Source organism: Anolis carolinensis, unplaced genomic scaffold (assembly GCF_035594765.1).
Source record: "Anolis carolinensis isolate JA03-04 unplaced genomic scaffold, rAnoCar3.1.pri scaffold_14, whole genome shotgun sequence".
NCBI classification, from domain to species: Eukaryota; Metazoa; Chordata; class Lepidosauria; order Squamata; family Dactyloidae; genus Anolis; species Anolis carolinensis.
In genome coordinates this window covers 8,689,558-8,704,155 of record NW_026943825.1, presented here as the reverse complement: position 1 = coordinate 8,704,155, position 14,598 = coordinate 8,689,558, and the positions used below count along the sequence as shown (strand labels likewise).

Below are 14,598 nucleotides of genomic sequence, written 5' to 3'. Positions count from 1 at the left end.
GATGAATCTGGACCAAACCAGGCACCAATACTTAATATGCCCAAATGTGAACACTGGTGGAGTCTAGGGAAAATAGACCTTGACATTTGGGAGCTGTAGTTGCTGGGATTTATAGTTCACCTACAATCAAAGAGCATTCTGAACTCCACCAACAATGGAACTGAACCAAACTTGGCACACAGATAGAAAATACTGGAAGGGTTGGATGGGCACTGACCTTGAGTTTGGGAGTTGTAGTTCACCTACATCCAGAGAGCACTGTGGACTCAAACAATGGTTTAGATGTTTGTGATCAGGGTCGCGGACAGGAAGAAATGCATACATTGCGGCCGAGACGCCGCCGAAGTCAAAGGACCGACGGAGAGTGACTCACTTCCCTTGGTTTCACAGCTCAAGTTTATTTCCGCACCCGGTCCTTAGAAATCATGATGGAAAGCAGAGATACGCAGTATGCAAAGCTGAAAGCTGGGCTTGTTTACTACTGTGATGTACATTCTACTGTCTACACTGCTATACAACATAGCATGGAAATATAATGAAATGTCAGGATCTGCGTCTACCCCATCAAGGGCTCTTTCCGGGAGGGCTCCTTCTGCAACTTTGGGAGTTCTAGCGTCGTATAGGTTTCCTGGTCATGAGCGGCAAGGCCCTGTGGAGAGGAAAACAAGATCATAATATTTATCTATATCCACAATAAGAGTGAAAACATGTATGTGTGGCTGGGGTGACCACTTACACAGACAAGCTCCCACTTCCACAGCTCCCTTGACATTTGGGAGTTGTAGTTCACCTACATTCGGAACGCACTACGAACCCAAACCATGATGGATCTGGACCAAACTTGGCATGCAGACCCGATATGCTCACATTTAAACACTGGTGGGTTTTGAGGGGAATTGGCCTGGGCATTTTTATTATTATTATTATTTATTTATTTATTTATTTATTTATTTATTTTATTATATTTAAAACTTATACATTCTTTAACAAATTTGCAATACAGAGTTATGTATATCAAGCTCATATAGTATTTTCTCTCTCTATATTATATACTCATATTATTTACCTTTTATTACCCCTTCACCTAGTGCTATCCCTTCGCCCCAGACCAGCCAATTACAATATTTATTTCCAAAATTCCATTGTTTCTTTTACAGGTTTTTTCCCCTTACCTTCTACATATACAAACTCTATAAATTTTCCCCATATCTTCCCAAAATCATCCTTTTTTAATATCCCTCTTTTAATTTTAATCTTACATGTCAATTTATCATTTATTGCAATATCCCAAATCTCCTTATACCATTCTTCCAATTGGCACTCCTCACTACCTTTCCATTTTTTGGCTATTAACAATCTTTAGCAAACAATGTTAGCAAGTTGGCGAGTAGTTCCTTTAACTCTTTTGATACTTGAATATTATCCATAAATGACAACAATGCTATTTCAGGCGTTCCTATTATTTCTGTTTTGGTGATTCCCTTTATTTCTTTAGAAACGTTCTCCCAAAACTTTTGAACATATTTACAGGACCACCACATATGTATATATGTACCATTTTCCTGGCAGCCCCTCCAGCACTGCTTAGAGTATTTCTTATCAATTTGATTTAATCTAATTGGTGTGAGTTACTGGCCTGGGCATTTTGGAGTTGTAGGTACTAGTTCACCTACAATCAAAAAACATCCTGAACTCCACCAAGGGTGGAATTGAACCATACTTGGGACACAGAACTCCTGAGACCAACAGAAAATACTGGAAGGGTTTGGTGGGCATTGACCTTGAGTTTGGGAGTTGTAGTTCACTTCCATCCAGAGAGCACTGTGGACGCCAAACAATGATGAATCTGGACCAAACTTGGCACCGATACTCAATAGGTCCAAATGCAAACACTGGTGGAGTTTGGGGAAAATAGACCTTGAGATTTGGAAGTTGTAATTGCTGGGATTTATAGTTCTCCTACATTCAAAGAGCATCCTGAACTCTACCAACAATGAAATTGAGCCAAACTTGGCACACAGAACTTCCACAACCGACAGAAAATAGCGGAAGGGTTTTGTAGGCATTGATTTTGAGTTTGGAAGTTGTAGTTCACCTATATCTAGAGAGCACTGTGGACGCCAAACAATGATGGATCTGGACCAAACTTGGCACCGATAAGCAATAGGTCCAAATGCAAACACTGGTGGAGTTTGGGGAAAATAGACCTTGAGATTTGGGAGTTGTAGTTTCCGGGATTTATAGTTCACCTACAATCAGAGAGCCCCTTGAATAGAAGGGGACAATAGAATAGCGAGACACTCACTGTATAGATGCCTTCTGTTTTCTGGAAACAAAAAGAGAAAAGAGGAGGTGAGTTGTTTGGGTAGGAAAAAAGGAAACCGAGGCAGAATAGACTCTTTCATTTCATTACATACCTCCGAAGAAAGGATTTTCATTTTCTTTCGATACTGGATCTGAAGAGGCAAGAATAAAACAGACAGGTCACGGACCCATTCCAGGCTCAAGCCGAGCTACAAGTCACAACACTGCCCGTAAAATATTATTTTTTCAAGTCAAAAATTGAAATTATTTGATTTTTTTCCCCTCCAGCATAATGCAGAAAACATCTTCAATGTTATAAATGACTAGCTGTGCCCAGCCACGCGTTGCTGTGGCAAAGTATGGTCGTATGGGAAATAAAGTATCTTATATTATCTGCTTAGAACTGGATTATATGAGGCCCCTTCTACACAGCTGTATAAAATGCACAGTGAGGTGGATAATATGGCAGTGTGGAGTCAAGATAATCCAGTGCAAAGCAGATAATATAAGATTATAAATGGGTTATAGAGCTGTGAGGAAGGGCCTTGAGTCTACACTGCCATATAATCCAGTTAAAATCAGATAATTTGTATTTTATAGGTAGTGTGGAAGAGGCCTAACTCTGCCTGTCCCCTGGGCTGAGTGCGTTGCTAGGAGACCAAGTGGGTGGAGCTTAGCCTTCTAACTGGCAGCAATTAGATAAAAACAATTATTCCTCTCCCTCTAATTAGGACTTTATTTTTCTTTTCTTTTTGTTGTATCAACCTAGAGGCATGGATGAGGGGTTGTGCTGCCAAGTTTAGTGTTACTGGGATGTGTAGTTTTGTTGTTTTGTCCTAGGCCAAAATTTCATTACCCTTTTATATATATATAGACTAGCTGTGCCTGGCCACGCGTTGCTGTGGCGAAGTCTGGTGGTATGCGAAATAAAGTATTGAGGAATTGGTGGTAGTTAAGGTCAAGGGTAAAGGTTTTCCCCAGACATTAAGTCCAGTCGTGTCTTACTCTGGAGCAGGGGTCCCCAAACTAAGGCCCGGGGGCCGGATGCGGCCCTCCAAGGTCATTTGCCTGGCCCCCGCCCTCAGTTTTATAATATAATATTTTTATATCAGTTTTAATAATATAATATATTGTATATACATATAATATTGATAATAATATTATGTTATACAATATAATATTAATAGTAATGCCATATAATAATATTAATTATATGTTATATATTACATATTATATAATAGTATAGTGGTATAGTTCAATATAGTAATATATAATGCTAATATTGTGTTATGCTAATAATATAATATATTGTGTGTACATACAGCTGCTCTGAGTCCCTTTCGGGATGAGAAGGGTGGGATATAAATGTAGTAAATAAATGCAGTAAATAAATAATTAATTTTAGACTTAGGCTCGGCCAAAGTCTGAAATGACTTGAAGGCACACAACAACAATCCTAATTAACTTGACTATCTCATTGGCCAGTAGCAGGCCCACACTTTCCATTGAAATCCTGATAGGTTTATGTTGGTTAAAATTGTTTTCATTTTTAAATATTGTATTGCTTTGTTGTTGTTGCACTACAAATAAGACATGTGCAGTATGCATAGGAATTTGTTTTGTTTTTTTCAAATGATAATTCGGCCCCTCAACAGTCTGAAGGATTGTGGACCGGCCCTCTGCTTCTAAAGTTTGGGGACCCCTGCTCTGGGGGTTGGTGCTCATCTCCATTTCTAAGCCGAAGAGCCGGCGTTGTCCGTAGACTCCTCCAAGGTCATGTGGGATGACTGCATGGAGCAGCGCTACCTTCCCGCCGGAGCAGTACCTATTGATGCACTCACATTTGCATGTTTTTGAACTTCTGGGTTGGCAGAAGCTGGGGCTAACAGTGGGGGCTCTCTCCGCTCCCCCAATTCAAACCTGTGGCCTTTCGGTCCAGAAGTTCAGCAGCTCAGCGCTTTAACACGCTGCGCCATCAGGGGATATTATTTCCTAAAGGTTGTGAATATACAATATTTCTGATTGGTTTTTTTTTGTTTGTCGGAGGCAAGTATGAATGCTGCAATTAGGAAAAATGTTTAGGATGTAATGGCCTTGCAGCTTTAAAGCCTGGCTGTTTCCTCCCTGAGTGAATTTTTTGTTGGGAGGTGTTAGCTGGCCCTGATTCTTTCCTGTCTGGAATTCCCTTGTTTTCAGAGTGGTGTTGTTTGCGATATTTTATGTGCTTCTACTGTCTGTGGCCCTGAGAAAACAGAGGATTTTCCAGACTTTGATGATGGGAATACTTTGTTGGGAGGTGTTAGCTGGCCCTGATTGTTTCCTGTCTGGAATTCCCTTGTTTTCGGAGTGGTGTTGTTTGCGATATTTTATGTGCTTCTACTGTCTGTGGCCCTGAGAAAACAGAGGATTTGCCAGACTTTGATGATGGGAATACTTTGTTGGGAGGTGTTAGCTGGCCCTGATTGTTTCCTGTGTGGAATTCCCCTGTTTATTTACTGTCCTGGTTTTAGAGATTATATTGTTCTGCATTATTCTATCCCAGTAATTATTTCATATTAAAGAAGAATCTCACTTATCCAACATTCGCTTATACAATGTTCTGGATTATCCAACGCAGTCTGCCTTTTCATAATCAATGTTTTTGTAGTCAGTGTTTTAAATTCATTGTGATATTTTAGTGGTAAATTTGTAAATACAGTACAGTAGAGTCTCACTTATCCAACAAAACGGGCCGGCAGAACGTTGGATAAGCGAATATGTTGGATAATGAGGAATTAAGGATAACCCTATTAAACATCAAATTAAGTTATGATTTTACAAATTAAGCACCAAAACATCATGTTAGACAACAAATTTGTCAGAAAAAGTAGTTCAGTACACAGTAATGCTATATAGTAATTACTGTATTTATGAATTTAGCACCAAAATATCACGATATATTGAAAGCATTGACTACAAAAATGCATTGGATAAGCGAGTGTTGGATAAGTGAGACTCTACTGTAAATACTACATAGCATTACTGCGCATGGAACTACTTTTTCTGTCAAATTTGTTGTATAATATGATGTTTTGGTGCTTAATTTGTATAACGATTACCTAATTTGATGTTTAATTGGCTTTTCCTGAATCCCTTCTTATTATCCAACATATTCACTTATCCTGCCGGCCTGTTTATGTTGGATAAGTGAGACTCTACTGTATACTGATAATCTTAAATTATCTGCTCAGAACTGGATTATATGAGGCCCCTTCTTCACAGCTGTATAAAATGCACACTGAAGTGGATTACATGGCAGTGTGGAGTCAAGATAATCCAGTGCAAAGCAGATAATATAAGATTATAAATGGGTTATATAGCTGTGTGGAAGAGCCTTGAGTCTACACTGCCATATAATCCAGTGCAAATTAGATAATCTGTGGAAGAAGCCTAAGTGAGGCCTAAATCTGCCTCCCCTAACTGAAGCCTGGCTGTCCCTTGGTTGCTAGGCAACCAAGTGGGCAGAGATGAGCCCTCTAAACTGGCAGCAATTGGATAAAAAAAATTATTGCTCTCCCTCTAATTAGGACTTTATTTTTCTTTTCTTTTTGTTGTATCAACCTTGAGGCATGGATGATGGGTTGTGTTGTCAAATTTTGAGGTTGGGGGGCCTGTACTTTTGTTGTTTTGTGAATTGCCGTGATGCCATCACTCTTTTATATATATAGATTGGGTTGTTGTATATTTTCCGGGCTGCCTGGCCATGTTCCAGAAGCAGCATTCTCTCCTGACGTTTCGCCCACATCTACGTATACCTCACAACCTCTGAGGATGCCTGCCATAGATGTGGGCGAAACGTCAGGAGAGAATGCTACTTCTGGAACAATGGACATACATGGCTGGACAATTTGGAAAACTCACAGCAACCTAGTGATTCTCGCTGGTTTCGACAACACATGGGATCAAATTGCCATCATTGACCGGATCTGCGCTATATGGTCAATATGTAATCATAAATAATATACTGTATATACTCGAGTATAAGCCGACCCAAATATAAGCCAAGGCACTTAATTTTACCACAAGAAAACTGGGAAAACATTGACTCCAGTATAAGCCGAGGGTGGTAAATTTCAGCAATAAAAATAGATACAGTAGAGTCTCACTTATCCAACATAAACGGGCTGGCAGAATGTTGGATAAGTGAATATGTTGGATAATAAGGAGGCATTAAGGAAAAGGCTATTAAACATCAAATTAGGTTATGATTTTACAAATTAAGCACCAAAACATCATGTTACACAACAAATTTGACAGAAAAAATAGTTCAATAAGCAGTAATGCTATGTAGTAATTACTGTATTTATGAATTTAGCACCAAAATATCACAATGTATTGAAAACATTGACTACAAAAATGCGTTGGATAATCCAGAATGTTGGATAAGCGAGTGTTGGATAAGTGAGACTCTACTGTACCAATAAAATTACATTAATTGAGGCATCAGTAGGTTAAATGTTTTTGAATATTTACATGAAACTTTAATTTAAGATAAGACTGTCCAACTCTGATCAAATCATTATTCTCATCTTCTTCAATGTAAATGCCCTTACGTATCTTTTTAATAATAATAAATAGAGTACAATAATAAATGTAGTAACAATAATAATATCAGAGTGAAATAATAAATGTATTAATAATAATAAATAACAGAGTAAAATAAATGTAATAGTGACAATAATAATAGAATGAAATAATAAATGTAATAATACCAATAAAATAGAGTAAAATAATAAATGTAATAATATCAATAAAAATAGAGAAAAATAATAAATGTACCATATATACTTGAGTATAAGCTGACCAGGACCCTCACTCGAGTATAAGCCGAGGAGGTTTGTTTTTTTCAGTCCTAAAAAAGGGCTGAAAAACTAGGCTTATACTCGAGTATATACTGTAGTTCAATGTAACCCAAACCACATTATGTGGCAGTGTAGATTCGGCCAAAGCGAACAAAATGTGAGAGACTGATCAGGACTCACCTTGAGTCGGCAGTACAAGAATGTCAGGACGATGCCATAGACAAAGAGGATGCCGTCCAAGACGTAACAGAGTTCGGGCGCCTGCAAAGCATCTGCAAAAGACGCAGAAGAGACAGCTGATTCGGATTTGGGGAGCAGGGTGAGCTCCCGCTGTTAGCCCCAACTTCTGCCAACCTAGCAGTTCGAAAACATGCAAGTGTGTGTAGATCAATAGGTACTGCTCCGGCGGGAAGGTAACATTGGCACTCCATGCAGTCATGCCTATGTACACATGACTGTGGAGGTATCTAAGGAGATGCCAATGTGAGTAGATCAATAAGTACTACTCTGGCGGGAAGTTAACGGCGCTCCATGCAGTCATGCCTATGGCCACATGACCATGGAGGTATCTACGGAGATGCCAATGTGAGTAGATCAATAGGTACTGCTCCGGCAGGAAGATAACAGCGCTCCATGCAGTCATGCCTATGGCCACATGACCATGGAGGTATGTAAGGAAATGCCAATGTGAGTAGATCAATAGGTACTGTTCCAGCGGGAAGGTAACGGCACTCCATGCAGTCATGCCTATGGCTACATGACCATGGAGGTATCTACAGAGATGCCAATGTGAGTAGATCAATAGGTACTGCTCCGGCGGGAAGGTAACGGCGCTCCATGCAGTCATGCCTATGGCCACATGACCGTGAAGGTGTCTACGGAGATGCCAATGTGAGTAGATCAATAGGTACTGCTCCCATTGGTGGGAAGTTAACGGCGCTCCATGCACTCAAGCCTATGGCCACATGACCGTGGAGGTATCTACGGAGATGCCAATGTGAGTAGATCAATAGGTACTGCTCCGACGGGAAGGTAACAGCGCTCCATGCAGTCATGCCTATGGCCACATGACCTTGCAGGTATCTACGGAGATGCCAATGTGAGTAGATCAATAGGTACTGCTCCGGCGGGAAGGTAACAGCGCTCCATGCAGTCATGCCTATGGCCACATGACCGTGGAGGTATCTAAGGAGATGCCAATTGTGAGTAGATCAATAGGTACTGCTCCGGCGGGAAGGTAACGGCGCTCCATGCAGTCATGCCTATGGCCACATGACCTTGCAGGTATCTACGGAGATGCCAATGTGAGTAGATCAATAGGTACTGCTCCGGCGGGAAGGTAACAGCGCTCCATGCAGTCATGCCTATGGCCACATGACCGTGGAGGTGTCTACGGAGATGCCAATGTGAGTAGATCAATAGGTACTGCTCCCATTGGTGGGAAGGTAACATTGGTGTTCCATGCCGTCATCACCAGCGGCCACATGACCTTGGAGGTGTCTATGGACAACGCCGGCTCTTGGGCTTAGAAATGGAGATGAGCCCCAACCCCCCAGAGTCGGACATGACTGGACTTCATGTCCGGGAAAAACCTTGACCTTTCCCTAAGTGACCATGCCTTTCTCCCCGTTGAAAGCCATGGGACCCACGTCACCTCCCCTCCCGCCCCATGCATTTTACCTGCTTCTTCCGCCGCCAGGAGAACCAGGGCCATCCAGAGATACGGCTTCATCGTGGAGATTGGGTCCCGACCTGTTCAAGCTCCGAATCCTTCCCTGAAAGGCAGACGCAAAGGGAAGAGCAGGCGCAAGCCGTTCTCTCGGCGCAGTGTCCGGCACCCTCTGAGCGTGGCTCCTGCTCGATCCGGCACAAGGACTGCCCACAACCACAAAACACATGCTTTCCTGCCTGCGAGGCCTTGCGCTCTTTCCTCCAAGATAGCCCATCGCCACCGCGTCAAGTTCTCCTTTCTTGCATCTGACTCTGAATAGCACAGGGCACGGAGCGGACCGAAACTGGGAAGTCCCGTTTCCCGTGAAAATCTCGCCATTCCTGCCCCTGCTGATGCTGACAAGACTGGCTTTCGATAGTCTGTACAATTGAACCAATTTCTGGTGATTCACCGGACCCCGTTGTCTACAACTTCCCATTGTGTCCGTGTTCTTTTGGAACTGGATCCAGACAAGACAGAAGTCCTCCTGGCCGGTTGCAAGGCCGAACAGGGTATATATAGGATTATATTCGCCCCGAAGGCACGGGTTCGCTGTCTGGATGTTCGCCTGGACTCATCGCTGAGCCTGGAACACCAGATTTTGGTGTCTAGGGAGTATTTGCACAACTAAGACCAACCCTTTTAAAGCTCTCTGCTTGAGCAGTAATGGCATGATCGTCAGCATAGAGGAAACTCTCTATCCTTTCTACTAATAGGCAGTAAGACCACCTAAAGCTTCAGAGAACTTCTGTTCAACCCTCTCAAAGCTCCCTGCATGGGCGGTCTTGTCAAGTGTATAAAGGCCATTGAATGTTTGCCATATATACCGTATATATGGCACGGTATATGGCCCTATATGAGAGCCATGCGTGAGTTAAGGCCTTTGACCCTCGCACTCAAGACCTGGCTCTTTACTAGAGCTTTTAATCTATGTTAATTATATCAATATTTGTATGTATGTATTTTTATCCTTTATAATTTTCTCTTGTAAATCGCCTAGCGCATCTTGGATGGAGGGCGATTAATAAGTAATTAAATGATGATGATGATGATGATATACTCGAATATAAGCTGACCCGAATATAAGCCAAGGCACCTAATTTTAACACAAAAAAAACTGGGAAATCATTGACTCCAGTATAAGCTGAGGGTGGTAAATTTCAGAAGTAAAAATAGATCCCAATAAAATTACATTAATTGAGGCATCGGTAGGTTAAATGTTTTTGAATACAGTAGAGTCTTATCCAACACTCGCTTATCCAACGTTCTGGATTTTCTAACACATTTTTATAGTCAATGTTTTCAATACATCGTGATATTTTGGTGCTAAATTAGTAAATACAATAATTACTATATAGTATTACTGTGTATTGAACTACTTTTTCTGTCAATTTTTTTGTATAACATGATGTTTTGGTGCTTAATTTGTAAAATCATAACCTAATTTCATGTTTAATAGGCTTTTCCTTAATCCCTCTTTATTATCCAACATATTTGCTTATCCAATGTCTATGTTGGATAGGTGAGACTCTACTGTATTTACATAAAGCTCAAATTTAAGATAAGACTGTCCAACTCTGATCAAATCATTATTCTCATCTTCTTCAATGTTAATGTGCTTATGTATCCTTTTAAAAATAGAGTAAAACAAATACAGGAAAATAATACAAGTAATAATAAATAGAGTAGAATAATAAATGTAATAATAATAACAATAATAATAAAAATAGAGTAAAATAAATGTAATAGTAGCAACAATAATAGAGCACAATCATAAATGTAATAATAGAGAAAAATAATACATGTAATAATAATAGAGAAAAATAATACAAGTAATAATAAAGAGTAGAATAATAAATGTAATAATAATAATATCATGTATTAATAATAATAAAAATAGAGTAAACTAAATGTAATAGTAGCAACAATAATAGAGTAGAATAATAAATGTAATAATAAAAGAGTAAAATAATAAATGTAATACCAATAATAATAGAGAAAAATAATAAATATATGGTACATGAGAAGATGAGAATAATGATTCTTAAGTATAAGCTGACCCAAATATAAGCCAACCAGGACCCTCACCCAAGTATAAGCCGAGGGGGGCTTTTTTAGTCCTAAAACAAGGGCTGAAAAATTAGGCTTATACTTGAGTATATACAGTATTTATGTTCTGTGATCCACCCCGAATCCATTTCAGGGCGGAATATAAATACAGTAGAGTCTCACTTATCCAAGCTAAACGGGCCAGCAGAAGCTTGGATAAGCGAATATCTTGGATAATAAGGAGGGATTAAGGAAAAGGCTATTAAACATCAAATTAGGTTATGATTTTACAGATTAAGCACCAAAACATCATGTTATACAACACATTTGACAGAAAAAGCAGTTCAATACGCAGTAATGTTATGTTGTAATTACTGTATTTACGGATTTAGCACCAAAATATCACGATGTATTGAAAACATTGACTACAAAAATGGCTTGGATTATCCAGAGGCTTGGATTATCCAGAGGCTTGGATAAGCGAGATTCTACTGTACTGTCAAATAAAAATGGCAGGAGTGATATGAATGTATCTTTCTGATTTGGTCTGGGATTAGGGTTCCCCAGGAGCCCCCAGTGGCACAGTAGGTTAAACTGCTGAGCTGCCGAACTTGCTGACTGAAAGGTTGGTGGTTCGAATCTAGGTCGCAGGGTGAGCTCCTGCTGTTAGCCCCAGCTTCTGCCAACCTAGCAGTTCGAAAACATGCAAATGTGAGTAGTTCAATAGATCTAGGTGGGAAGGTAACATTGGTGCTCCATGCAGTCATGCCTATGGCCACACAACCTTGGAGGTGTCTATGGACAACGCCGGCTCTTTGACTTAGAAATGGAGATGAGCACCAACCTCCAGAGTCGCACACGAAAAACGTTTACCATCATTTTATTTCAGCGTCATGATAGAATTGTGCAGTTGCGTGACGGTGTTTAAAAAATGCTAATGACAGAGCAAGAGGTGGATGAAAGAGTCAAAAAAAGAGCCCATTGCTGAGAAAGGAAGGAAAGGCGATCTCTGAGAATGACAGCCAAACCAAAGGAAGGGGAAGCCGCGAAGAGGCAAACGCAAGGCGGAAGGAAGAGAAGAGAAGAGCGGGCAGCAGCTTTCTCATTCGCACACAAAGACTGCTTACACGGCATTAATTTATTATTATTATTATTAGCAAACACTGCCTTTGTTACACAGGACCTTACTGGCATTGACATTCTTTGCTGGCAAAAGCCAGTGTCCGGAGCAGAAGGGAATAAAGTCTCTAGGGAGGAGGGATGGCTTCCGTTCGGCCGAAGAGAGCTCAACCTTTATCTATCCACTTCGCCAAAAACAATATCCTGGGTGCCTGCGGAGGTAAAGAAGACAGATATGAGTCATTTTTGGTGTGCTGCAGGGCCCCAGTGGGATTCATTCCCAAGTTGTCCGTAGAGTTCGAGATGCTTGTCTGTTCTTAAGATTTGTGTTTTAAATCAGTGATTCCCAAAGTGGGTGCTACCGCCCCCTGGTGGACGCTGCAGCGATCCAGGGGGGCGGTGATGGCACCTATTAGGACACGGGGTGGGGCCAGAGGAGGGGCAGAGCTAGAGTGGGCGTGGTTTCTTCCCAAGACCCCAAGACAGGGCTGAGGATCTATACCTCTCCTGAGGCGCTTGTTGGGACACAGAGGGCGGAGCCTCCTTCCAAGAGCCTGAGACAGGGCTGAGCCTCTATACCTCCCCTGAGAGGCCTTTTAGGGCTAAAGGGTGGGGCTAAGGGTGGGGGTGGGGCCTCTTCCCGAGAGCCTGAGATAGGGCTGAGCCTCAATACCTCTCCTGAGAGGCCTTTTAGGGCTAAAGGGTGGGGCTAAGGGTGGGGGTGGGGTCTCTTCCCAAGAGCCTGAGATAGGGCTGAGCCTCTATACCTCTCCTGAGAGGCCTTTTAGGGCTAAAGGGTGGGGCTAAGGGTGGGGGTGGGGCCTCTTCCCGAGAGCCTGAGATAGGGCTGAGCCTCTATACCTCTCCTGAGAGGCCTTTTAGGGCTAAAGGGCGGGGCTAAGGGTGGGGCATGAGACAGGGCTGAGCCTCTGTATACCTCTCCTGAGGCGCTTGTTGGGACACAGAGGGCGGAGCCTCCTTCCAAGAGCCTGAGACAGGGCTGAGCCTTTATACCTCCCCTGAGAGGCCTTTTAGGGCTAAAGGGTGGGGCTAAGGGTGGGGGTGGGGCCTCTTCCCGAGAGCCTGAGATAGGGCTGAGCCTCAATACCTCTCCTGAGAGGCCTTTTAGGGCTAAAGGGTGGGGCTAAGGGTGGGGGTGGGGCCTCTTCCCGAGAGCCTGAGATAGGGCTGAGCCTCTATACCTCTCCTGAGAGGCCTTTTAGGGCTAAAGGGTGGGGCTAAGGGTGGGGGTGGGGCCTCTTCCCGAGAGCCTGAGATAGGGCTGAGCCTCTATACCTCTCCTGAGAGGCCTTTTAGGGCTAAAGGGCGGGGCTAAGGGTGGGGCATGAGACAGGGCTGAGCCTCTGTATACCTCTCCTGAGGCGCTTGTTGGGACACAGAGGGCGGAGCCTCCTTCCAAGAGCCTGAGACAGGGCTGAGCCTCTATACCTCCCCTGAGAGGCCTTTTAGGGCTAAAGGGCGGGGCTAAGGGTGGGGCATGAGACAGGGCTGAGCCTCTGTATACCTCCCCTGAGGCGCTTGTTAGAACATGGTAGAGATGTTCAGCTCCGTCAGGCACTTGGGAAGAGGCCCCGCCCCCTCCTCTAGCCCCGCCCCCTGTGTCCAGGACAGGGATAGAAGCTCAGCCCTGACTCAGAGCTCATAACTCCGCCCATCCCAGTCCTGGCCGCCCCTTTGTTGCCCCGCCCACCTCCCCCTCCCAGCCCTGTATCTTGGACTAGGGGAGAGGTTCCAGCCCCGCCCTCTTGAGCAGGAGCCACGCCCACCCCTCTAAGCCACGCCCCCTTTCCAGGAGGCGCTGAGTAATATTTTTTCTGGAAAGGGGACAGTAGGCCAAATAAGTTTGGGAACCACTGTTTTAGATGGACGATGAATCAGCTGGTTTTCCCTGTAACAGGCAGTAAGAGCACCTAAAGCTTCTGAGAGCTTTTGTTCAACCCTTTCAAAGCTCCCTGCTTGGGCAGTGATGGCATGATCATCAGTATAGAGGAAATTCTCAAAATATTAGAGCCTCCAATCCAGCTCTCTTGAGAGGTCCTGGGTCCACTGAACTCAACCAGCAAAAGCTGGAAAGCTTGCTTAGTTGGATTCAACGTCAAACTGATAGGACACGCTAATAGCTAAAGATCTCCCTCAAATTCCAGATCACTGTTACAAAAACATTGGAAATACAGTAGAGTCTCACTTATCCAAGACTCGCTTATCCAAGGTTCTGGATTATCCAAGGCATTTTTGTAGTCAATGTTTTCAATATATCGTGATATTTTGGTGCTAAATTCGTAAATATAGTAATTACAACATAACATTACTGTGTATTGAACTACTTTTTCTGTCAAATTTGTTACGTTACACGATGTTTTGGTGCTTAATTTGTAAAATCATAACCTAATTTGATGTTTAATAGGCTTTTCCTTAATCACTCCTTATTATCCAAGATATTTAAAAACCTGGCTCTTCCAAAAGGCCTTTGATACCTAATTTGATGTTGGACTGATCCATCTGCCCATTTTATAATAGCCCCCTTTTCTGAGAATGTTGCCAATGCTATTTTGC

At 42.5% G+C, this 14,598-nt stretch overlaps 2 protein-coding genes across 2 annotated transcripts in view; both read right to left on the bottom strand.

Moving 5' to 3' along the window:
* Nucleotides 1–378: 378 nt before the first annotated feature.
* fcer1g (Fc epsilon receptor Ig) lies at nt 379–9,802 on the bottom strand. Its single transcript, XM_062964899.1, has 5 exons — nt 8,826–9,802; nt 7,326–7,417; nt 2,418–2,456; nt 2,306–2,326; nt 379–649 (listed from the first exon to the last, which is right to left on the bottom strand). Exons 1-5 carry the CDS (start codon nt 8,875–8,877, stop codon nt 557–559), a joined length of 297 nt encoding a protein of 98 aa, XP_062820969.1. The 5' UTR covers nt 8,878–9,802; the 3' UTR covers nt 379–556.
* A 2,236-nt stretch (nt 9,803–12,038) lies between these two features.
* ndufs2 (NADH:ubiquinone oxidoreductase core subunit S2) overlaps nt 12,039–14,598 on the bottom strand; it is a 28,808-nt gene continuing 26,248 nt past the window's right edge. Inside the window, exon 14 of the mRNA XM_062964890.1 lies at nt 12,039–12,236. Within this exon, the coding sequence (XP_062820960.1) occupies nt 12,199–12,236 (38 nt within the window). The 3' untranslated portion in view covers nt 12,039–12,198. The remainder of the gene's footprint in view (nt 12,237–14,598) is intronic.

Coding starts and splice junctions, on each gene's coding strand:
- fcer1g (XM_062964899.1), bottom strand. CDS start 8,877: ATGAAGCCGTATCTCTGGATGGCCCTGGTTCTCCTGGCGGCGGAAGAA. Junction 7,418..8,825: donor CCTGGCGGCGGAAGAAGCAG/GTAAAATGCATG, acceptor CGTCTTTTGCAG/ATGCTTTGCAGGCGCCCGAA. Junction 650..2,305: donor AAACAGAAGGCATCTATACA/GTGAGTGTCTCG, acceptor TCCTCTCCACAG/GGCCTTGCCGCTCATGACCA.